This window comes from Pelophylax lessonae (assembly GCF_965119305.1).
Source record: "Pelophylax lessonae genome assembly, chromosome: 6".
NCBI lineage: Eukaryota > Metazoa > Chordata > Amphibia > Anura > Ranidae > Pelophylax > Pelophylax lessonae.
The window spans coordinates 300,732,884-300,759,702 of record NC_138773.1 but is presented as its reverse complement, the minus strand read 5'-3'; the positions used below and the strand labels follow the sequence as shown (position 1 = coordinate 300,759,702).

General features: G+C 44.5%; 1 protein-coding gene across 1 annotated transcript in view; it reads left to right on the top strand.

Annotated features, from left to right (window-relative positions):
- Nucleotides 1-18,173: 18,173 nt before the first annotated feature.
- PTPRN (protein tyrosine phosphatase receptor type N) overlaps nucleotides 18,174-26,819 on the top strand; it is a 178,062-nt gene continuing 169,416 nt past the window's right edge. The window contains exon 1 of the mRNA XM_082262054.1: nucleotides 18,174-18,417. Within this exon, the coding sequence (XP_082118180.1) occupies nucleotides 18,336-18,417 (82 nt within the window). The 5' untranslated portion in view covers nucleotides 18,174-18,335. The remainder of the gene's footprint in view (nucleotides 18,418-26,819) is intronic.

The window sequence follows — 26,819 nt, the reverse complement described above, 5'->3', positions numbered from 1 at the left end:
CTCCCGATCTCACGCATGTGTTGTGGGAACGAAGTGCGCCCTACTATGTGTTGGCCAGGTTTCCATTCCCAATTTAAAAATTGCGCCTATCTCCGCCTAGCATTGCGTCATTTCTGGTTTTGAAATTAAACAATGCCCATGAACTCCTGGGATGGATGACAAAGCTATTCAAGGAGCCAATGGTAAAGCATAAATCAGTAACTCGCCACGGGGAGGTAGGACAGATGTACAGCTTCAAAACTAGAAAAAGAAAATGCAAAAATGTGTGTGCAGTCCTCTATTATTTAAGCCATAGTTGTGTAGCACTGCCCCCTAGGGGACTGCTGGATATAACAATTTCTGAATTCCCCTGGGTTACCCGTACCAACAGCTTGCAGAAACTTATCACTTTAAGTACTTGGCTCAGTCAATGGTCAGTCCAGGGGATGTTGTTTTGTAGTTTTATTTGGAACTGGGATAGGAGAAGGGATGAGTGGGGCACGCCAACTAATAACTATTCACAGTATTGAGGACATCTGACTTGAGGATGCGGCAAGGCCGCTGCTTCACTCTGCCACTGGAATGAAGGTAATGTAAGTGCTCCTACTTGTTATTATCTTCAGGGTTCTAACTTGGCCCCCGCTTTCTTCCTCTCATTGTAGCTGACACCTGTCCACTGACTCCTACTCTCTGGAGTGGTCCCCTTCCTGGGCAGACCCCTGGGCATGTTCCTCTGTACTCACGGACACTGTTTTTCCAGAGTCATCGTTGCCCTCAACTCCACCAGTCAGCTTCTCCTGGACCTCTGGATTCAACCACACAATCTGGTTTACTAGGCCAACCACCTGTGACCACCATCCACTGCTGCAGAAGAGGAGACAGCCATCACCCTGTTTCTGGGACCTGGCTTCCCACCCAAAGACCCCCCTGCCTCATGTGCCCCTGGCTTTTATACCCTATCCCATGATGCATCCCTCTCAGTGCCCAACTCATGGGATAGTATCAAAGCCTGTGTGTCATTGGCTGGGTTTCCTCCAGTGTCCAACGTGCCTCCCCATTGGACGCAGTGGGGACACTTCCTCAGCCCAAAGGCTCTGAGCACATGGAACAGACCTAACTACGAATCATGCTCCCCTGATAGGCTGAGGACATCTATGTTTTGCCTGCTGCTTTTCTGATAAGCAGGCAGAGCCAAAACCACTCTTCTACCAAGCACCTATCTAGGAGGGTGCTACAGTTGTGATTTAGGCTGGAACACTGCTTTAATTTGCAGGGATTTCTTCTCGCTTCCTGTTCGGCTATGGGACAGAGAGTGAAGGGAAATCTTGGCAATGGGACACAGATGTCAAAGAAAATTCTGACTGGGGTTATAATCCTCCCTTGCTCAGGCAAAACTTTTTTTTTCATTTTGGACAATCGGTCTACTTTGTTGTATTCTACAAGAAGTTGATAACCACGCTAGAACAAGCAAAGTAATAATAGTGATAACCCAGTCCAGCAAACAGAATGGCTAACAGTGAGAGCTAGGCATGAAAGGCATAGGACATCCAAGTCAGAATACACAGTAGCAAGGCCACCCCAGGCTGCAATACACTTTAAACTAACAACACCAGGGGCCATACTGCTGGTATGCACTAATGGTGGCTATGCTAGGCTGAGACCGACTGGGCAAACACAATTAGAACAAAACAACATAAACCGTGCAGGAGAATGAGGAAAACCTGTATAATGGATTGTAAGGGCAGTCTCTAAGGTTAGTCTTCTGCCGGTCAACGTTGGGGCCCTTTAGATGAGTGAGTGTTAGTGCACTAAGGGCATTGCTTAGATCTGTATGCTGGTAAGTGGCAAGAGTGAAATGCAGTCTGTGGTAGGGGAAGCAAATCGGGTCAGAGGTAGCCGCAGTTCATAAGCAATAATGGCGCGGTTAAGACAATGAAAGCAAACAGGATGCAGAATGGAGGTTTTCTGAAAGAGTAGTAAAAAGGTCCTGCTCTTAGCAACTTCTATGGACAGTACAGTGCAGGCCAGAGGCCCTCTCACTGACTCTTCAAGATGGCAGTAGGCATTTGACAGTGGAGGGGGCCCCTTTAGTACAGTTCTAAAGCAGCTGAATTCCTCACTGCAGAAGGAGGAAGCTGGCAAAGTTCTGGTCTCGCAGTAATAATCCTGTACCCAAGGATGATGAATTCGACTGGTCCCTTGGCTATGTCCTTCATCACACTGGGCTCTTTAGGACTTACTCTGTCTCCTGCCACAGCAGATAGGTCTTGATCTTCTGATTCTGGCAGTGCCAAGAGAGCAGGCTTTTCCCAGGCAAATTAATATATCAGCCCCCCCCCCCTCCCTCCGGCTCCTGCACCCCACAATCTTATGGGACATGAAGTTTAGAAAGCTGGCTGTTCCATTGCATGACTGACACCTCAAACTACACTTTCCGAGATACCTGATGTCTTGCATAGAAGTCTATGGGTCGCGTTGATTTGGCTCATCCCCTGCTGGCTGGAGGAGAATTTTTGCAACTCAACTTTAACTCAGACGAGTGAATTTATTACAGAGCAATGTCTCCATATTGTTGTAGCCCACTACCTGGCATCAAAAAATAAAGTTTAGCAAAAAAAAAAAAAGTGCAAAAAATACAAAGTTACACCCAAACACTTCACTCCAAAAAAGTGAGCCCCCCAACCCCCGTACATACCAGTGTAAACGAATGCATCGGAGGCGCCTACATATGAAAATGTTCATTGCACTGCAGATAATAAGCAGGCACACAGGGTGTGCCAGGTGTGCCTAGGCACACCCTAATTACCCTGTGTGGTGCAGATTCCCATTTAGACCCCTGATAAATCACCAAAGCCCCCTAATGGGGTTTCGAAAAAAAATTTGTGAAATAAAAATAAAAACGAATGACGCCCTCCACTGCCCTACTGACACCCATCTCTGCCCTGCTGACACCGTCCATTGCACTACTGACACCATCAGTATATATACACATGAACACACTCACAAATATGTTTGAGCTTTGGGGCGCACACCCTAATGCAATAGGCTGTGCACACCTATGCTGCAGATGTCTCATATTGCTACGCACGCCAGAGTGAGAACAATAATTCTAGGCCCATTATTCACAGCTAACTCAAAAATCATGACCACTAGGGGGTTTTAAAGCTTCACCTATGGGAAATTTAGGTTACTGAAGTTTGTTGCTGCTTCTTTGAAGCGGTTGCATCCTCGAAAAAAACAAAAATGCATCGCATACTAGCACATTTTGAAATACTTACCTTAGAACGAAGCCCCGACACGGTCGCCCGGACACTGCTGAGGCAGCTGTCATCTTCCCTCGGCGTCTCTTCCGGGTTTGGCGGCACCGGCGCTGTGAGTGGCCGGAGCCGCGATGACGTCACTCCCGCGCATGTGCGCAGGAGTTCATTTTCCGGCAAGGAGTTCTGAAGGTGTCAGCGGCTGCATGCAGGGTGAACATCTCCTAAACCGTGCAGGTTTAGGAGATATTAATTTTACCTACAGGTAAGCCTTATTATAGGCCTTATTATAGGCTTACCTGTAGGTAAGAGTTAAAAAGAGGAGTATACTACCACTTTAAGGCTTGATTTTATTGGATATCTATTTATTCGGTGCAACCTCATCTTTTATATTTTACCAAAAGTGGTTAATTATTGCTTTTGTGTGCCCTAAATTAAATGTAATGTATTTTTTACGTTTTGCACTTGATGTGCGACACAAAACTATTTTATTCTCCAGGATCTCTGCTTTCAGAAAATATACCATGTTTTTTTTTTTTTGGGAGGGGGGGTGGTAAGTAATATTCAATCACCAGGCCTAAAATAATTTTTTAAATGTGTGTATCAAATGCAAAATGTGTCTGGCAGTGTAAGGGTTAGTTTTAGGGTTTGGGGAGGGTGGGGGTTAAGTGTTAGAGCCTGTTTAACAGTTGGCCATAGGTCAAAGGTTAGGTAGATTTAGGAAAAAAGTGTTTTATTTGGGCTCATTGTTATCAGTGCCGAAATCTAATGTACCAGATAAATATGTAATTTTCATTTTGCAGCAAAACCGGAGTTTCCTTTTTAATGGTTTCGGGCGTCTGCTTCCAAGCCTCGCACACATCTGTTTAATGCAGCCCCTCCAGCTACTGCCATTATCTCCTGCAAATTCTGTTTGTTAATATGGATGAAATGTCACCCAGTTCCCAGAATTATACCCAGAGGACAGGCTGTCATAACTGCCGCCTCTTCAGGCCTGGCGTGCTATACAATAGGAGCAAGTATCATTCATTGGAAAGCACTCATCCACCATTAGCTACCCTGCAGATATCTCCGTGCCTCCTCACAGCTCCGCGGACCAATGATAATTAGGACGAAAATATGTGTTGTTAGCAGTAGTGCTATAGAAACGCCATGAACAAGTTCTACCCGCAATATGCAACCCACTTCTCACCTAAAGGCAAAACTTTTTTTTTCATTTTGGATAGAGAAAAGGAGGGTTAAAACCCCTGCAGTTTTTTTTTGTACCATTGGAGAAACTTCCCTTCCATTCCTGTCCCATAATCAAAATAGGAAGTAAGAGAAAATACCCCTAAAGTGAGGGAATCCCTTGTTGTCACCAGAACTAGTGTCCCCATTGGAAAATTTCCCCTCCATTCCTGTTCTGGTGACAACTCAAAATTTAGGATTTTCTGTGCCATGGCATATAGGCTAAAATAGGAACTCTTCCTTAACAACCAATCCATTCTACCCTAATATGTGGGCACATTAAAGCGGAGTTCCACCCTGAAAATTTTTTTTTAGACAAAAATACCCCTGGGACAGTCAGGGCTAATGCATTTAAGCAACGATAGCATCTGAACTGTCCCCGGTTTCACTTACCTTTTAGAAGAAATACTTACCTTGAAAATGTCTTGTCCAGCGCTGCCATCTCAGGTGTGGGCAGCTGAAGCCGGAGCGTCCTCTTTGGTGTCCTCTTCGGTGACGTCAGAGTCCCAGAATGCCCTGCACCGGCCCTGCTCGTCACTTCTGGTGCAGGCAGGTCATCCCTGCACAGCTTCTGGGCATGCCCAGAAGCTGTTCAGCAGGGAATGACGCACCTGAACCGGAAGTGACGAGCGGGGCCGGTGCAGGCGCATTGACTCCTGGGATCGATGACGTTCATCTCCCAGGAGTCAATGCAAGGAGGAAGTGAAGGCGTGGGCCGCGGCCACAGAGGGAGAAAGAGGAAGGAAGGTAAGTATATTTTCTTTAAAAACAAGGTAAGTGAATCGAAATTTTTTTTTTAACTATCCAATTATTTTTCAGGTAATTTAGAGCAAGCGGACGGGGAAAAGTTAATTTTGAGGGTGGAACTCCGCTTTAATACAAGATGTAAAAAGTCAAAGTACTTAAGTGAGAGGCTCACAATTTAGCATTTTCCGCACATGCATTTATATTGGGGTGATCCTTGGTCACCCCAATATATATATATATATATATATATATATATATATATTGGGGTGACCAAGGATCCCCGGTTTCTGTAGGCAGTCCCCGATTGTAGGGGTCTGTCCCTGATTAAATAATGCCCCAATTTTGTTCTCTGTTAAAAAGCATGTATCTTCAGTTTCATTCCAGCTGCAGGGAAACCCATGATTAAGTAAGCCGAAACGCGTCGAAGCCTGGCTTGGATGGAGTTAGCCTGAGGCTGCTAATGGCCACATGGGTTTGTTTGGTGTGCAGAGATCAGGACTATTTTCTCCCCTGTTAAATACACAGAGGCGGGACAGGCTCTCTACACGGCACCCATGGTGGAGTCCACTGGACTTGGACGTAGGAGCCTGAGTAGTAACCTATCTTCGCAACATTTCTGTGATTGGCCTACAGCAGGGAGGTGGGAAGGGAGGGGTCTGTCCGCTCTTGGGGCTCTGTCCGGGATTACTGATGATGTCACATGCCGATATTATGTGGTCTTCCCAGTTCCTCCCTCTGGGGTTGTGCAGACTTCATTTCGGGAGATAAGGATATGGATCATTTGCTGCCTTGCCCTTACTTGTGATGGTGACCTACAGTACACACCTTTGCCTGCACTCTTGACCTACATTAAAGTAGGTTCAGCTGTTGTTAAAGTTGCTAAAGGCAAAACTTTTTATTTTTATCTTGGATAGAGTAAGAGGAGTTATGAACCCTGTCAGTTTTTTTACCATCTGTGTGCCATTGGGGAGATTTCCCTTCACTTCCTGTCCCATAGCCGAAATAGGAAGTGAAAGGAAATCCCACCAAAGTGATGGCATTCCAGGGTGCAGAAATGTATAGTAACTAAGTAAAACTACTTCACTACTGTACTTAAGTACCGAAAGGCGGTATCTGTACTTTCCTAGAGTATAATTTTTTTCTCCTACTTCCACTTTTACTTCACTACATTTTTTCAATGATTTTAATACTTCTACTCCGATATTTTTGCATAGTTACTCGTTACAATTATAACAATTACCACTGCCAGAGCAGTAGATGGCAGGTTGCATGAAGCTCAAAACATGTGTATTATCAGCGCATACGAAAATAAAAGCTACTGTATGTATAAATAAAAGCTGCTTTTGAAATAATAAAAAACAATATGATGTTCAAACTTTTGACTTCTTTCTTTAATAACTACATAACACAGTACTTGTACTTTTACTTTCAGTACTTGAGTAGCAAAATTTTTAAAAAAACTACTTGCAATACTTAAGTACAAAAAATGTTGAATACTTTAGTACTTCTACTCAAGTCACTTTTTGATAGAGCACTTCCACTTCTACTCAAGTCACTTTTTAATCGAGCACATGTACTTTTACTCAAGTATGGGTTTTCGAGTACTTTATACAACTCTGCCAGGGTGTCACCAGAACTAACTAATGTCCCCATTGGAAGATTTCCCCTCTTCATGCTTTTTTTGTCTACCCAAAATTTGTGATTTTCTTTTACGTTCACTTTTGCTGATAACCAAAAACAGGACAACTAGAGAGGGTGAATCTCCCTATCGGGGCACAGACAACAATAAAAACCGGACAGGGGTTCAAATCCCGCGCCACTCTTATCCAAAACTAAAAAAAAGAAAACGTTTTTTTTGTTGCATCTTAAACCATACCCCTTTAAGCCCCTCCCACTGTTAGCACAATTTGGCCACACCCAACGTTTGGTGTGGTAGTCTTCCTATGCCTCTATTTTCCACCAGCCCCTGCTCTGCCCCAATAAAAGTGGGCGTGGTCAGTAAGGTGTCTTTAGATTTCAAATACAGTATATTTAAAAAAAAAAAAGATATATATGTTTGAGAGTCACTTCTTCATTTTGAATGGCACCAGAGGCGTAACTAAAACCTTCAGGGCCCTGATGCAAGAAACCATGAAGGGCCCCCCAGACCCCTGGCCGGGGCCCTTACCTTCAAGCCCAGGGCTCTTCCCACTAATCCTGGGGCTCGTTACACTCGTTGCATGGCCTTTTATTACGGTCCCGCAGCAGGATTCTTTCACAAGTTCTGCAGTGGGCCCCCTTCCTGCAATCTTGGGGCCTCCCCACAGTGGTGCAATGCCAGGGTCCGGTTGCAAGTGTGACCTTTGCGATCCTGGAAGTTCACCCACTGGATTGCTACCGGGCCCCCTGGAGCATGGGGCCCGGTAGCGATTGCAACCCCTGCAACCCCTGTAGTTACGCCCCTGAATGGCACCGCATCATACCAACACACTTATAGGTGTTGCATTATTGCACACATTAAAGCGTAACTCCACTTTTGTTTAGAAATAAACATTCCCCTCTGGGTGATCTCTGTACATTGCAAGGATTTTACCAAACTTTGTTGCAGATTCCTACCTTTTGTTATTCTGAAGAAATAGCTGTGTGTTTGTCTGTGTCCATATGGTAAGTGAATCTAATGGGAGTGGGTTTATAATTATCAGTCAGCTGCTGCACCTGCAGGACTCTAATGAGTAAAGTGTCTGCATCCCTTTAGAGGCGATTTACCTTTGGGAGTATCTCACCATAAATTACATTATTGCTGCAAGGGATGCCCAAAATTGAATTTGTATCTTAGTGCAGACTTCTGGGAAAATCAGTAAGCCAAGCAGGAAAATACATATCTGAGGGGCGGGGGGTGTTATGTACTCCATCTGTGTACAGAACACCTCCAGGAAGCCATATTGCATTGCATTTTACAGAAAATGACAGCGCTGCGGATTGAAAATAAAGTATTTTTATTAACATTCAATCATTATTGAAAAGTATTATTATGATTATATAATATTGTTGAATAATATTTTTATTATTATGATTTTTTTTTTTGCTATTATGGGGGGTATTTTTTATTTTTTTTGAAAAATATTTTTTATTGAAATTTAAACAACATACATAAAAGAAAATGCAACACTGGGTACAAGGTCAACATCATGTAAAATACAAACAAGGGGGCGGGAGAGAAGGGCCGCCACCACCATGTTTGACAGTGGGGATGGTGTGTTCAGGGTGATGAGCTGTGCTGCTTTTACGCCAAACATAACGTTTTGCATTGTTGCTAAAAAGTTAGATTTTGGTTTCATCTGACCAGAGCACCTTCTCCCACATGTTTGGTGTCTCCCAGGTGGCTTGTGGCAAACTTTAAACAACACTTTTTATGGATATCTTTAGGAAATGGCTTTCTTCTTGCCACTCTTCCATAAAGGGCAGATTTGTGCAGTATACGACTGATTGTTGTCCTATGGACAGAGTCTCCCACCTCAGCTGTAGATCTCTGCAGTTCATCCAGAGTGATCATGGGCCTCTTGGCTGCATCTCTGATCAGTCTTCTCCTTGTATGAGCTGAAAGTTTAGAGGGACGGCCAGGTCTTCGATGATTTGCAGTGGTCTGATACTTCTTCCATTTCAATATTATCGCTTGCACAGTGCTCCTTGGGATGTTTAAAGCTTGAGAAATCTTTTTGTATCCAAATCCGGCTTTAAACTTCTCCAACAGTATCTCGGACCTGCCTGGGGTGTTCCTTGTTCTTCATGATGCTCTCTGCGCTTTAACCGGTTGCCGACCGCCGCACGACTATATACTGCGGCGGTCAGCCCCGGCCAGGCAGAGTGACGTATCGGTACGTCACTCGCCTGTCACTGACTTGCGAGCCTATCGCGGGCGGGCGCGCGCCCGCCGCGGCTCGTTCACAGACAAGTCAGTGCGTGTGACCGGCGGACTCGATGTCCGCCAGTCACACTGCGATCGCTCCTGTGAAGGGAGAAAGACAGAGCGGCTTATGTAAACAAGCTGCCTGTCAGTTCTCCCTGTGTAAAAGTGAAGATCTGACCGTTCTACTATGTAGAACGGTTGATCTTTGCTTTTACACCAATAGGAATGTCCCTGCACAGTTAGAAGCACGCCCCTAGGACACACTTAACCCCTCCCTGTCCAATAAAGTTAACCCCTTCCCTGCCAGTGTCATTTTTGCAGTAACAGTGCATATGTATAGCACTGATTACTGCAGTAATGTCACTGGTACCCCCAAAAGTGTCAAAAATGTCAGTCAAGGGTCCGATCTGTCCGCCGCAATGTCGCAGTACCGAAAAAAAATCGCAGATCGCCGCCATTACGCGTTAAAAAAAAAAAACACCAAAAATGACAAAAATCTTTCCCTTTGTTAGTAAACGCGATAACTTTTGCGCAAACCAATCAAAATACGCTTTTTGCGATTTTTTTTACCAAACATATGTAGCATAAAACAAATTGGCCGAAAAATGTTAAAAAATTTTGATTTTTACTTTTTTTTGGGGGAATTTCATATAAAAAAATGTGGAAAATATTGTTATTTTTGCAAAATTTACGCTCTTTTTTTGTTTATAGCGCGTGATCAAAAAATCGCACAGGTGATCAAATACCACCAAAAGAAAGCTCTGTTTGTGGGAAAAAAAGGACGTCAAATTCGTTTAGGTACAGCGTCGCACGACCGCGCAATTGTCCGTTAAAGTCACGCAGTAAAAAATCGCAAAAAAAACCCTGGTCCTTTAGCAGCCAAATCCTCCGGGGCTTAAGTGGTTAAACGGACCTCTGAGACTATCACAGTGCAGGTGCATTTATACGGAGACTTGATTACACACAGGTGGATACTATTTATCATCATTAGTCATTTAGGTCAACATTGGATCATTCAGAGATCCTCACTGAACTTCGGGAGAGAGTTTGCTCCACTGAAAGTAAAAAAGGGGCTGAATAATTTTGCACGCCCAATTTTTCAGTTTTTTATTTGTTAACAAAGTTTGAAATATCCAATACATTTTGTTCCACTTCATGATTGTGTCCCACTTGTTGTTGATTCTTTACAAAAAAATTACAGTTTTATATCTTTATGTTTGAAGCCTGAAATGTGGCAAAAGGTTGCAAAGTTCAAGGGGGCCGAATACTTTCGCAAGGCACTGTATGTGTGTATATATATATATATATATATATATATATATATATATATAGAGAGAGAGAGAGAGAGAGAGATTTTTTTTTTACTTTTTACATTTTATTTGCTATTTTATTCTCCACAAAAGCGGAGTTTCCCTTGATGAAATCATTACCGCAATTAAATAGAGTGAATGGGCTCTAAATGTAGCAAAAAGCTATTTTTAGCAACTCTTATCAACCAATCAACAATTATTATTTTATTGTTCTGACTCCAGTGACCTGAAAATAGATTGTGTTATTGGCCTTTGCATCCTTGTCCTGGTACTGGTAGGATGACATCAAGCCATAGACCGTCCTCCCATCAGTCATCAGGATTTATCTGAGAACAGGTGTAGATTGGACAGCATGGAGCCGCAGACTTCATCAGTCCAACAATACGTCCCCGCAGTCCAGAGACGGAGATCTGCCAGACTAATGAGTGTCATGTCGGGGGGGTGGAGTGGACATATAGATGATGCAATTACTATGGTTACTAGCAGTGAGTGGGTGTTAGGGGAGCGATCAGAGACTGTTATATATGTATGTATGTACCATCATATCACACAGTGCAGAACAAATATATTATGTGGCAGATTCCCGATAGTCTGTATTCTGGATCCTTCCTGTACAGGAATCAAGCCTGCTAATCATCGGAACAAGATCCTGGAGCTGGATGCCATCTGCCAGGACAACCATTAGTCTTCTACACCGACCACCAATGTAAGAGAGGTCACTGCTACACCGACCGCCAATGTAAGAGAGGTCACTGCTACACCGACCACCAATGTATGAGAGGTCACTGCTACACCGACCACCAATGTAAGAGAGGTCACTGCTACACCGACCGCCAATGTAAGAGAGGTCACTGCTACACCGACCACCAATGTAAGAGAGGTCACTGCTACACCGACCACCAATGTAAGAGAGGTCACTGCTACACCGACCACCAATGTAAGAGAGGTCACTGCTACACCGACCGCCAATGTAAGAGTGGTCACTGCTACACTGACCACCAATGTAAGAGGACTTTTCTACACCGACAACCAATGTAAGGGGTCAATGCTAAACTGACCACCAACGTAAGGGGTCACTGCTAAACTGACCACCAATGTAAGGGGTCATTGCTAAACTGACCACCAATGTAAGGGGTCATTGCTAAACTGACCACCAATGAAGGAGGTCACTTCTACACTGACCACCAATATAAGAGGTTACTTCTACACTGACCACCAATATAAGAGGTCACTTCTACACTGACCACCAATATAGGAGACGTCACGGTTACACTGACCACCAATGAAGGGTGTCACTTCTACACTGACCACCAATGTAAGAGAGGTCACTGCTACACCGTCCACCAATGTCAGAGAGGTCAATGCCACATCAACCACCAATGTAAGAGGTCACTTCTATGTTGACTACCAATGTAAGGGGTCACTGCTAAACCACCACCAATGTAAGAGAGGTCACTGCTACACCGCCACCAATGTAAGAGAGGTCACTGCTACACCAACCACCAATGTATGAGGTCACTTCTACACTGACCACCAATATATGAGATCCCTTCTACGTTGACCACCAATGTAAGAAGTCACTGCTACACTGACCACCAATGTAAGAGAGGTCACTGCTACACTGACCACCAATGTAAGAGGTTTTTTCTACACCGACAACCAATGTAAGGGGTAACTGCTAAACTGACCACCAATGAGGGGGGTCACTTCTACACTGACCACCAATGTGAGAGGTTACTTCTGCACTGACCACCAATGTAAGAGGTCACTTCTACACAGACCACCAATCCGAAGGGGAATTTCTTCACTGACAATCAATGTAAGGGGTCACTTCTACTGACCACCAATGTATGGGGTCACTTCTACACCGACCACAAATGTAAGGGGTCACTTCTACACTGATCACCAGTGTTATGGGTCACTTCTACACTGACCACCAATGTAAGAGGTCACTTCCACACTGACCACCAATGTAAGGGGTCACTTCTACACTAATCAACAGTGTAGGGGGGTCACTTCTACACTGACCACCAATGTAATTGGTTACTTCTACACTGACCACCAATGTAAGAGGTCACCACCAGGGGTGGATAGGTAGGTAGGGCCATCTTTAACATGAAGCAAAAGGGGCAGTGGTCCCCCTGAGCCCAATCATTGTTGTCAGGCCCAAAGCAGCTGTTCCTTGAGCCCGCAAATAGATTTCGTGGTGTAGCACGTGCAGCCGAGATTCTGCCCTTGCTTGCTTCCAGCCCAGTAATACAAGTGGCCACACTGTAACAGGGGAGAGGGACAGCTGTGGGTCAGAGTCTCCTGCTTCTCCTTCTGTCAGGACTGGCAGGGGCGGAGCGACTGTGACAGAGAGAGGCAGAGTGGCTCTCTGTGTTCCCCTGGCTCCTGTAAACAGGCCAGAGAGTGTGCAGAAAATGAGCTGTAGTAAAGGTTGGGGGTGTAGTGCAGAGGTGCCAGCCGGGGGTGGGGGAAATTTGTGAAGAGATGATAGCAACCAATCAGTGACCAGTGAGTATGTGCAGTAGCCTCTAGTAACCAATAAGTGAGCAGTAAGGATGTGCAGTAACCTCTAGGAACCAATAGGTGTGCATTAACCTCTACCAACCAATCAGTAAGCAGTAAGGATGTGCAGATAAAAATAACACTTATAAGATTGCCTATCACAAAAATAGGCGATAAAGTGATCCTCTGCGCTTAGGGGTACTGATGACAAAAGGACAAAATTGCTGCTAATTATATGGTAATAGTATAAAAATGATGAAAGCAATCTAAAAATAATATAAAATATTTTTAATGCTAAAACGTTTTTAATAAATTTCTGGTTTAAACATTATTACGCTATTGGAGGTTTCTGTCTCTTATCCCCACATACACATATGAGAGGAGTCTTTATAAACAGGCTGATCCGGGTTGGATGAGAAATTGTTGGTGACATGCTGTTTATGACTGATCCATGAAAGTGGGGAGGCATTGGGATCTGGTGAGTCTCCAATTTAACCATATACTTCCCGGCACAGTGGTGGTGGAAAACAACGGTGGTCCCTCTAATCTACACTAATAACTACTCCTTGTGGACAAATGTCTCTATTCTTGTGTTGTATGTGCATGATCATGGACTCTTGATGGACTATTTATTGACTTTTTATGAGTTTAGGAGAAAGTTTTTATTATCCTGTTAACCATAATTTTAGTCTGGTGCATCAGTGAGATTGGTGGTTCAGTGGAACCTTTGATTAATTGACACTAATTGTTTATAGGTGGTAAGAGGTTACCACCATTCCTGCGCTACTGAGATTCATATCTATTATTATTTTATATTATTTTTAGTAAGGATGTGCAGTAACCTCTAGCAAGCAATCAGTAAGTAGTAAGGATGTGCAATAACCTCTAGCAAGCAGGCGAGGGTAAGGGAATGCAGTAATCTCTAGCAACCAATCAGTGAGCGGTAAGGATGTGCAGTACCTATAGCCACCAATCAGTGAACGGTTAGGATGTGCAGTAACCTCTAGCAACCAATCAGTGAGCGGAAGTGATGTTCAGTAACCTCTAGCATCCAATCGGTGAATGGTAAGGATGCGCATTAACCTCTACCAACCAATCGGTGAGCAGTAACAATGTGCAGTAACCTCTAGCAACCAATCAGTAAGTAGTAAATATGTTTAGTAACCACTAGCAATCATTCAGTGAGCAGCAAAGATGTGCAGCAACCAATTAATGAGCAGTAAGGATGTGCAGTAACCTCAGTCAGTGAGCCTGGACCAATCAGTGAGTGTGGACCAGTTCTTTTTGTTTACATAATTACATTTTTTTTTTAAAATAAGTCTATGTGTGTGTTTGTTTTTTGAGATGTTGGGGTGGAGAGCCAAATTGCATGGGTGAGGGGGGGGACCAAAAAATGTTTGCATAGGGTCCAATCAATATAAAGACAGCCCTGCAGGTAAGAAAGTAATTTAAAGCAGAAGAGCATGTCTCTTCTGCATTAAAAATCCTTTCCGTTCTCCCATTTTTATTTTTCCTATAGAGTTCCACTTTAACCACTTAAGCCCCGGAGGATTTGGCTGCTGAAAGACCAGGGGGTATTTTGCGATTTGGCACTGCGTGACTTTAACGGACAATTGCGCGGTCGTGCGACGCTGTACCTAAACTAATTTAATGTCCTTTTTTTCCCACAAACAGAGGTTTCTTTTGGTGGTATTTGATAACCTGTGCGATTTTTTGATCACGCGCTATAAACAAAAAAAGAGCGTCAATTTTGCAAAATTAACAATATTTTTTTACATTTTTTTATATGAAATTCCCCAAAAAAAAAAGTAAAAATCAAAATTTTTTAACATTTTCGGCCAATTTGTTTTATGCTACATATGTTTGGTAAAAAAAATCACAAAAAGCGTTTTTTGATTGGTTTGCGCAAAAGTTATCGCGTTTACTAACAAAGGGAAAGATTTTTGTCATTTTTGTTGTCAGGATGTACCTTGTGGCAACTGAGTCGTTTAGAAACTCAACCTTACTGTTTGTCCTTACGGATGGACTTCACAAGGGGTTGGCCGTGTCTGCCGCAACCATTTACAGATGGACAAAACAGACGGTGGTACAGACCTATTCCCCATCAAAGGTCAGGTTCCTCCATTCCCTGTTAGGGTGCTTTATACTTGGGCGCTTAGTGCCTCTTGGGCTTTCTGCCATCAGGCGTCAGTGATACAGGTTTGCATGGCTGGTCGTCTGTGCACACTTTCACAAAATTTTATAAAGTGGATGTATTGGCATCTACGGATGCTGCTTTTGGCCACAAAGTTTTGCAGGCCGCTGTTTGAGAGGACCTGGTCCTCTTTGAGGGTGTATTGTTTTCAGGTGAGCTCCAGTTGTTCCCGGTTGGGCTTCATGTTACCTAGTTGGCTAGGTTTAGTCAGGGGCGTACCAAGGGGTTGGCCAGATTGGCGCCCGCCAAGGACGCAGGCCTGGGGGGGGGGGGGGTGCGCAAAAAAATTGGCAGTGTTAGCAGTGATTTTTGCACCCTCCACTCAGCCTGCACCCCCGACGCCCCCAGGTAGCGTGCGGCTCCAATCCTTGAGCCGGTACCACCGCTCAGCACAGTGATACTCCTTCAACCTCCTCTCCCAGGTAAAGCTGACTGGGGGACCCCCCCTCTCTCTCTGTCACCCCGTCTCTCTCTCTCTCTCCGTCACCCCCTCTATCTCTGTCACCCCTTCTCCCTCTGTCACACTCACTCTCTCTCTCTGTCACCCCCTCTCTCTCTGTCACACTCACTCTCTCTCTGGCTGTCACCCCCCTCGCTGTCTGTCACCCCCCCCTCTCTCTGTCACCCCCTCTCTCTCTCTCTGTCACCTCTCTCTCTCTCTCTTTCTCCGTCACCCCCTCTCTTTCTCTCTCTGTCACCCCCTCTCTCTCTGTCACCCCCCCCTCTCTCTCTCTCTGTCACCTCTCTCTCTCTCCGTCACCCCCCTCTCTTTCTCTCTCTGTCACTGCCTCTCTCTCTGTCTCACTCTCTCTGTCACCCCCTCCCTTTGTCACTGTCACCCCCTCTCTCTCTCTCTGTCATCCCCTCTCTCTCTCTCTCTCTCTGTCACCCCCCCTCTCTCTCTCTGTCACCCCCCCTCTCTCTCTGTCATCCCCCCTCTCTCTCGCTGTCACCCCCTCTCTCTCTGTAAACCCCCCCTGGCTCTCTCTTTCGGGGGGGGGGGGCGCAGATAGAGCTCCTCGCCAAGGGCGCTGGAGACCCTCGGTATGCCTCTGGGTTTAGTCTTTTGGAAAAAAAAATTCTGCTGTGTTTTTTCCCACCCCTCATGTTTAACACTGCTTTGGGACATCCCAATGTTTAAGAAGATTCTGGAGCTGTGTCCGTCAATGAACAAAAGAAAAAATTGGATTTTTGTCTTATCATAAAATCCTTTTCTCTGATGTTCTTTGATGGACACAGCGCCCACCCCTCTGTGGAGTTGGGTTATTTTTCTTCTTAGACTGCTTGCAACAAAGCTGAGTGCCTATAGCAGAGTGAGTGTGAGTATATCCCCTGGGACAGCCCCATAGGCGTGGTCAAGCTTTTTCCTGCCTAGTGTCCTACTCCTGTAGGGGACAACATAACACAATGGTTAAGAAGATTCTGGAGCTGTGTCCGTCAGTGAACATCTGAGAAAAGGATTTTATCGTAAGACAAAAAAATCGAATTTCTACATTTTTTTATTGGATATATTTTATAGCAGAAAGCAAAAAATATATATATTTTTTTTTTCAAAATTGTTGGTCTTTTTTGTTTATAGTGCAAAAATTAAAAAAACGCAGAGGTGATCAAGTACCACCAAAAGAAACTTCTATTTGTGGAAAAAAAAGCACATCTGTTTAATTTATGTACAGCATCGCATGACTGCACAATTGTCAGTTAAAGTAGCACAGTGCTGTAAAGAAAAAAATGGCCTGGACGTGAAGTGGGGTAAACCTTCCCGAGGGCAGGCAGATATATGGATGGCATAGTGGTGTAGTGGTTAGCACTTTAGCCTCGCAGCAGAAGGGTCGCAGGTTTGAATCCCAACCACCTGCCTGGAATTTGCATGTGCTCCCTGTGCCTGGGTGGGTTTCCTCCAGGTACTTCAGTTTCCTCCCACACTCCAAACACATGCTGGTAGGTTAATTGAATCCTGTCTAAAGTGGTCCTAGTTTGTGAATGTATGAATGTAAGTTAGGGACCTTCGATCAGTGTTTCTCAACTCCCGTCCTCAATGCTCACTAACAGGCCAGGTTTGCAAGAAAACTGAAACACATCACAGGTGATATAATTTTCTGCTCAGTGATTGCAGTATTCTAGTCTGCATCTCCCCAAGGTAATACTTAAAATCTGCCCTGTTAGTGTGCCCTGAGGACCGGAGTTGAGAAACGCTGCCTTAGATTGTAAGCTTCTTGGGTGCAGGGAATGTGCAATATATATGTAAAGTGCTGCGTATGTTGACAGTGCTATATAAGTACCTGAAATTTCTATAAACACGCATTTTTTTTTCATTATATCTATAAATATCTTTTATATATAATATAAATATATGTTTTATATTTTATTTATTATATATGATTGCTATATAAATAAAGATATATACATATATATATATATATATATATATATATATATATATATATATATATATAAATATTTATTAAAGGAAAAAAAAATATATATATATACAGTATATATATATATATATATATATATATATATATATATATATATAATTTTTTTTATTTAATAAATATTTATATACAGATGTACAGTATATATGTATTTTTATAATTATACACATATGCCCTTTAATATATTATATAAATATATGTTTTATATTTTATTTATTATATATGATCACTGTCTATATATATATATATATATATATATATATATATATATATATATATATATATACAGTATATATGTATTTTTATTTATTTTTGTAATTATATACATATGCCCTTTAAGAATATAATATAAATATATGTTTTATTTATTATATATGATTGCTCTCTCTCTCTATATATTTTTTTTAATAGAAATATTTATATAAAATATATATGTCTTTTTATATATTTTTGTAATTATATACATATGGCCTTTAAACCCAGGAATCCATAAAGCAGTAGGGTGACAACCTTTCCTATTACATACAGGAAGCAGGCTTGGTGGTCTGGCACGGAGAATAGGAAAGGGTTAAAAGGCGTGTCCATATGAAGAGCTCATTGACGGCCGAGGGGGGCGGGGTTGATAGTCGGAGGGGCGGGGTGAGCGGGCGCAGTCTCCGCTCGGCTCTCCAGTCGCTGTCCGTGGTGCTGATCGCGGCCGGGGAGAGCAGAGCGCAAGTATGTGCCCAGTGTGAGCGGGAGCCCCGGGGGCCCCTCATCCAACACACCGCGGAGGCCTCCAGCACCACGATGGCTCTCCCTACAGGCACCGTCCTCTGCCTCCTGCTCATCAGCTGCTCCCCCCGCAGGGGCCTGGGGGCCCGGAGCCACGGTGAGTGATATGTCTACCTGAACCTGGGATTCCCTACCTATATCATGTATGGGGGGAGGGGAGACTCATCTATAACATCCATCACCCGGCCACATACAGATCCGTCCGGGGGTCCTACACACACCATCTATTATGGGGGGGCTCCTCTACTACAGGGTGCTACTACTCATCTACTACAGGGTGCTATTACTCCTCTACTACAGGGTGCTACTACTTTACTACAGGGTGCTACTCTACTACAGGGTGCTACTACTCTACTACAGGGTGCTACTACTCTACTACAGGGTGCTACTACTTTACTACAGGGTGCTACTACTTTACTACAGGGTGCTACTCTACTACAGGGTGCTACTACTCTACTACAGGGTGCTACTACTCTACTACAGGGGCTACTCTACTACAGGGTGCTACTACTCTACTACAGGGTGCTACTACTTTACTACAGGGTGCTATTCTACTACAGGGTGCTACACTACTACAGGTTGCTACACTACTACAGGGTTCTGCTACTACCATTACGGGGTGCTACTCTACTACAGGGTGCTTCTCTACTATGGGGTGCTACTCTACTCTGGGGTGCTACTCTACTACAGGTTGCTCCTCTACTCCGGGGTGCTACTCTACTACGGGGTGCTACTCTTACTACGGGGTGCTTCTCTTACTACGGGGTGCTACTCTACTACAGGGTGCTACTCTTACTACAGGGTGCTTCTTTACTACAGGGTGCTTTTCTACTACGGGGTGCTTCTCTACTACGGGGTGCTACTCTACTACAGGGTGCTACTCTACTATAAGGTGCTACTCTACTACAGGGTGCCACTCTACTATGGGGTGCTACTCTACTATGGGGTGCTACTCTACTACAGGGTGCTACACTACTACAGGGTGCTGCTACTTTACTACAGGGTGCTACACTACTACAGTGTGCTCCTCTACTCCGGGGGTCTACTCTACTACAGGGTGCTCCTCTACTCAGGGGTGCTACTCTACTCAGGGGTGCTACTCTACTACAGGGTGCTACTCTACTACAGGGTGCTCCTCTACTCCGGGGTGCTCCTCTACTATGGGGTGCTACTCTACTACGGGGTGCTACTCTACTACGGGGTGCTACTCTACTACAGGGTGCTACTCTACTATGAGATGCTTCCCTACTACAGGGTGCTACTCTACTACAGGGTGCTTCTCTACTATGGGGTGCTACTCTACTCCGGGGTGCTACACTACTACAGGGTGCTCCTCTTCTCCGGGGTGCTACTCTACTACAGGGGGCTCCTCTACTACAGGGTGCTTCTCTACTACGGGGTGCTACTCTACTATGGGGTGCTATTTTACTACAGGGTGCTCCTCTACTCCGGGGTGCTACTCTACTATGGGGTGCTTCCCTATTACGGGGTGCTACTCTACTACAGGGTGCTTCTCTACTATGGGGTGCTACTCTACTCTGGGGTGCTACTCTACTACAGGGTGCTCCTCTACTCCGGGGTGCTACTCTACTACAGGGTGCTCCTCTACTCCGGGGTGCTACTCTACTACGGGGTGCTACTCTACTACGGGGTGCTTCTCTACTACGGGGTGCTTCTCTACTACGGGGTGCTACTCTACTACGGGGTGCTACTCTACTATAAGGTGCTACTCTACTATAAGGTGCTACTCTACTACAGGGTGCTACTCTACTTCGGGTGCTACTCTACTATGGGGTGCTACTCTACTACAGGGTGCTACTCTACTACGGGGTGCTACTCTACTACAGGGTGCTACTCTACTACAGGGTGCTACACTACTACAGGGTGCTACTACTCTACTACAGGGTGCTCCTCTACTGCAGGGTGCTTCTCTACAGGTGGCTCCTCTACTACGAACACTCCTCTACTACAGGGTGCTCCATTACTACAGGGGGGTTCCTCTACTATGGCGCGCTCTTCTACTACAGGGGGCTCCACTACTACAGGGTGCTCCTCTACTACAGGGGGCTGCTCAACTACAGGGTGCTCCTTTACAGGGTGCTTCACTAATTCAGGGGGCTCCTCTACTACAGGGGGCTCCTCTACTACAGGGGGCTCTTCTACAGGGTTCTCCTCTACCACGGGGTGATCCTCTACTACAGGGTGCTCCTCTACTACAATGTACTCCTCTACTACAACCCTCTCCTCTACTACAGGGGGCCCCTCTACTACAGGGGGCTCCTCTACTACAAGGGGCTCCTCTACTACAGGGTGCTCCACTACTAGAAGGTGCTCCTCTATTAGAGGGGGCTCCACTACTACAGGGTGATCCTCTACTACTGCATGCTCCTCTAGGGGGTGCTCCACTACAGGGTGCTCCTCTACTACAGGGTACTCCTCTATAGAGTGCTCCTCTACAAGGGGCTTCTCTATGGGGTGCTCCTCTACTGGGTGCTCCACTACGGGGTGCTCCACTACGGGGTGCTCCTCTACTGGGTGCTCCACTACATGGTGTTCCTCTACTGGGTGCTCCACTAGGGGGTGCTCCTCTACGGGATGCTCCTCTACGGGGTGCTCCTCTACGGGGTTCTCCACTACGGGGTGCTCCTCTACAGGGTGCTCCATTATGGGATGCCCCTCTACTGGGGTGCTCCAGTACAGGGTTCTTCTCTACTAGGTCCTCCACTACTGGGTGCTCCTCTGCAGGGCGCTCTTCTACGGGATGCTACACTACAAGGTGCTCCATTACGGGGTACCCCTCAACAGAGTGCTCCTCTACATAGTGCTCCAATACAGGGTGCTCTTCTACAGGCTGATCCGCTACAGGGTGCTACATTATTATGCTCCTTTATGGGGTTCTGCTCTACAGGGTGCTCCTCTTCCGGCGGCTCCTTTATAGGGTGCTCCTCTACAGGATGCTCATCTGCTGGTGCTCCTCTACAGGGTGCTCCACTACAGGGTGCTCATCTACAGGGTGCTACACTACAGGGTACTCATCTACAAGGCGCTCCTCTACAGGGTGCTCCACTATGGTGTGCTCCTCTATAGGGTGCGTCTCCTCTACAGGGTGCTCATCTATTATCGGGTGCTTCTCTACAGGGTGCTCCTCTACTACAGCGTGTTTCTCTACTACAGGGTGCTCCTCTACTGGGTGCTTCACTACGGGGGGCTCCTCTACAGGGTGCTCCTCTACTGGGTGCTTCACTACGGGGGGCTCCTCTACAGGGTGCTCCTCTAGGGGTTGCTTCTCTATGGGGTGTTCCTCTATAGGCTGCTCCTCTACTGAATGCTCCACTATGGTGTACTCCTCTATGGGGTGCTCCTCTGTGGGGTGCTCCTCTACTGGGTGCTCCACTACCATGTGCTCCTCTAGAAGGTGCTTCCTTAATTGGTGCTCCTCTACAGGATGCTCTCTATTGGGTGCTTTTCTACAGGGTTTCTTCACTGTGTGCTCCTCTACCGGGTGCTCCTTTACAGGGTGCTACACTACTAGGTGCTCCTCTACACGGTGCTCTTCTACAGGGTACTATACTGTGTGCGTTTGTACATGGTGCTCCTCTACACGATGCTCCTCTACAGGGTGTTCCTCAACTGGGTGCTCCTCTACAGGGTGTTCCTCTACTGGGTGCTCCTCTTCTGGGTGCTTCTCTGCTGGGTGCTCCTCTACTGGGTGCTCCTCTACTGGGTACTCTCTCCTGGGTGCTTCTTTACATCGTGCTTCTCTACTGGGTGCTCCTCTATCAAGTGATCCTCTACAGGGTGTTCCTCTACTGGGTGATCCTCTACAGGGTGTTCCTCTACTGGGTGGTCCTCTACAGGGTGTTCCTGTACTATGAGGCACTCCTCTAAAGTGTGCTCTTCTATAGGATGCTCCTCTACAGGGTGCTGCTCTACAGGGTGCTCCTCTACTACAGGGACTCTACTTGTATAATTTTCCTGTGTGCTCCCCTTCTTCATGTCTATAGTAATGTATACAATGTATCCTTTTATTTATATTGTAAGAATCATAAACCTTTACTATTGTATCTTGTGTATATATACTGTATATATAGTAATTCACTAAGACTGGAGCAGCTGTGCATGGCAGCCAATCAGCCTCCATCTTTCATTTTCAAAGCTTAGCAGAACAAGCTGAAGATATGAGCTAATTGGTTACTATACACGACTGTTCCTGTTTTAGTAAATTCCCCTCCATTTTTATGTGCGCAGTTATATGCAGTTGTTGCTTTCCTCTCATATAAATCCTCCCGTACTTTTCATCCCTCCCCATTCCATGCAGTGATTGGGTGTTGGAATAATGTTGTTATAAAGTGCTAATTCATATCTTTCATGTAATAATGTAAAACATGCTGTTCCATTCCTTATAGTGACTAGTTAGAGATGAGTTGTTTTTCTTGTTGTGCTTTTCTAGGTTTATTCAGTAAATCCGAGCAAAGCGCGGTCAGCAATCTGATTTCCGATGGCTGACAGATTGCTTCTGATTGGATGCTGTTGATTGCTGTACTTTGCCTGGTTTAATGAGACACTATTGGCTCAAATCACAAAGCTTTAGCTGCGGATATTTTATTGTATTATGTGTCTGTTATTTTCAATCTCATTGGGCACTGAAAATAGCTGTCATTTTTTTTCCCAAGTTTTTATATTAAGGTGTTTTATCTTTGTAAGGTGAGCCCTGAAGGTCCAATTCTCAATGCTAACCCATCATGATACGTATTTTCCAAAAAAGTGAGTTATTTTCAGTTAAAGTTGAATGAGACAAAATGTAGCTGCAAAGCCCCCCTTCCCAGCACTGCAAGGGTTAATTGATCGTTTAGTCTAGAGGTGCAGAGATAGGCTGGGATACTTACCTAATTCCTGCCTCCAGATCTGTCCTTGGGCTCGGGGACAGTACAAATACCCCCCCCAAAATGACCTCTTTTTGGAAAGTAGACAGTCCAAGGTATAGCAGGTTTTTTTAAGTTGTAATTTTTTGTCACAAATTTTGGGAAAATTCAAGAAATTAAAGAAATATGTTTTTTTTTTTACATATTGTCAACAGTGCAGTACAGCTCCATCATGTGACTAGTGGTGATCAGGAACAGTGACTGTGGCAGTTTGTAAAAAAATAAAAATAAATTATTCGTTTTTTTTTTTTCATTTTTTCTTTTTTTTTTTTAATTATATTTTTTCAATTTTTTTTAACACACTATGACCAGAATAATATATTGTTACCATAGTAACACTTTACTACTCTGGAGAAGTACTACTCTCAGGATTTTTTTTTTTTTTTTTTTTACATATTATGATTGCTTATACCAGTGAATTTTATTGGTATAAGCATCCGTTTTTAGTGAATGAAACTGATTCATTCAGTGAGTATTGTTGAGATTATCTGTGATTGCTCAGAGAGAAACCGAAGTCTCCCTTTGGCTGCACATCCATGACATCCTTGAGATGCGTGTCTGTGTTTGTGTATGGCAACCTCAGTCTGGACTCTGACCAGGCCACACCCCCAACATGTTTCGCTCCGCCCCTCAGAGCTTAGTCATGGGGATCTGAGGGGCGGCGCGAAACAAGCTGGGGATGTGCCCTGGTCAGAGTCCAGGCTGAAGTTGCCACATACCCACATCTCAGGGATGTCATAGATGTGCAGCCAAAGGGAGACTTCCTTTTCACTCTGAGACAGGAACCGGAAAGAGCTCCCTACCGAACCAGAACTACCAGCTGTGGAGGTCAAAGGACTTGCACCCCCTCGAGTAGAGCCTGAGCTGCACATGAAGCAGGTCTTGGGTCACATTAGCTGATGATTGGCTACAGCTAATCCCATGGTACAGATGGGCTGTGATTGGCCCAGTCTGTACCATGTGATCACTGTGACCAATCACAGCTAGCAATTCAATTATACACAATGGATGGCATGAAAGGAAGTAATCCATTGTTTACCACTGTCATGTGATCTGCTGTGATTGGTCACAGCGATCACATGGTACCGCCCCTCTGAGCTTAGCTATGGGGATCTGAGGGGCAGAGCGAAATACGTTGGGTATGTACCTGGTCAGAGTCCAGGCTGAGGTTGCCACAAACGCACACCTCAGGGATGTCAAGGATGTGTGGCCATAGAGAGACTTCCTCTACACTCTGAGCCAGTGCAGGAGTCGGGACAAGCTTCCTACCGAACCAGAACGCCCAGCGGTGGATGTTAGAGGACTTAAACCCCCTCCAATAGAGCCTGAGCGGCACATGAAGCAGGTCTTGGGTACATTAGCTGTGATTTGCCACAGCTAATCACATGGTACAGATGGGCTGTAATTGGCCCAGTCTGAACCCAGTGATCACTGTGACCAATCTCAGCTAGCAATACAATTGTACACAATGGATGGTATGAAAGGAAGCCATGCATTGTTTTCAACTGTCATGTGATCTGCTGTGATTGGTCACAGCGATCACATGGTACTGCCCCATCGGAGCTTAGTCTGTGCCATGTGATCACTGTGACCAATCACAGCTGCAAATTGTGCACAATGGATGGCATAAAAAGGAAGCCATCTATTGTTTACAACTGTTATGTGATCTGCTGTGATTGGTCACAGTGATCACATGGTACTGCTCCATCGGAGCTTAGTCTGTACCATGTGATCACTGTGACCAATCACAGCTGCAAAATACATTTTTACACAATGGATGGCAAAAAAGGAAGCCATTTATTGTTTACAACTGTCATGTGATCTGCTGTGATTGGTCACAGTGATCACATGGTACTGCTCCATCGGAGCTTAGTCTGTACCATGTGATCACTGTGACCAATCACAGCTGCAAAATACAATTTTACACAATGGATGGTAAAAAAAGGAAGCCATCTATTGTTTACAACTGTCATGTGATCTGCTTTGATTGGACACAGTGATCACATGGTACCGGCAGTGGGCCGGTACAGTGATCTGTCCTTGGCTGTGTTCCGGGTGGAGACAAAAGTCCCGTCCGGCTGTCATTTGGCAATAGGCCGGGCACAAAGTGATTAATGTGTTAGCCCCTATAGATCTCAATTTACAAGGATGAAACACCAGGATATAAAAAAAGTATTTACCAGTAAGTGGCAGGTATTTTTAGTTGGGCCCACTGACATTTGAAAATAACTGTCACATAATGAAATAAAGTATCCTTATGCTGTCCATACTAGGGATGCACCGATCTGACTTTTTTGGTCCCGATCCCGATCTTTTGCTTTGTGAAATCGCCAATCCCGAGTCCGATCCGGAAGTACTGTTTTGTGAGCTTATAACAAAATAATACTTCTGCATCTGTATCGGCAGATACCTTATAACATTGTGCATTCAAAATCTAAAATGTCATGGGTTTAGTCTTTAAGAGGTTAAACTTCCCTCCTCTGGCAGACAAAATGAAAAGATACATTGTAATCATTGTGTTTACTTTACTGGGAGAGTTGAAAGGCATTTGCAGGAGGCTCTTTTTTTTTTTTTTCTTTGACAGCTGTTCTCTGCTCCCTCACAAGCTATAAAGAGCAAAACCAGATCGGCCCATGGATCTGTTAATTTTTAACCGATCCAGCTATTTTGCCCGTATCGGGGCCGATACCCGATCCGAATATCGGATCGGTGCATCCCTAGTCCATACACGTATTGATTTTTACTAGGCTTTAATTGATTGGCACTTTATTTATTTATATTTATGTATTTTTTATATAGGAATATTTGAGCACTTTTTACACCTTATTTAAATGTTAGGTCATTATATTCATTTTACAAAGTTTTTATCAATTTGTTTCCTTTGCACATATGAAACTTTGTCTTTAGGCAGCGCCACCATACCTTTTTCCTTTCTTATTGTTATACCAGCAGCCTTTATACTCCTTGGATATCCTAGCGCAGAATTTTTATATAAACTATTTTGACGTATAGATTTTTGTTCGGAAATTTTAATTTTAAGAAAATGTGCTTGATTTTCTAATCGTTAGTGGGGTCAAATCGATGTCCGTTTTTGACTGCAGTGAGGGGAAAATTCAGGGTGACAGGAAAGAAAACTTTTCTTCATCAAGGAATTTTCGGGCAATATATTCGGCTATTGCTCAGCGATCACATTGATTTTAAAATTAAATGTTAAAAGCAAAAGACAATTTTCGAACTATATGTGTCCATTCATCGAATGTTCAAAAAATTTACGTACGACTGTCCGTACGAACATTCTTGTCCAAAAATCTATAGGTGTATGGCCAGCATTAGTCTTGTGTGATGAGATTTGAACATTTCAGTTATCTGGCTAAATAAAGATACTTATTCCCGTGTTAGTATTTGGTGGATGGAGTCTCTGAATGTAGAAGATTGGTGATAGCGTCCTCTGTGCCAGCACACTTCTTCTATTGCCTCCAATATTTTTTTATTGCTTTAAAAAGAAAAGGATTTGGCTGTCAGTGGTGTCACTTGTACTAAATATATGAAAGTTGATTAGAGGTCGGCTGTTCTAGGA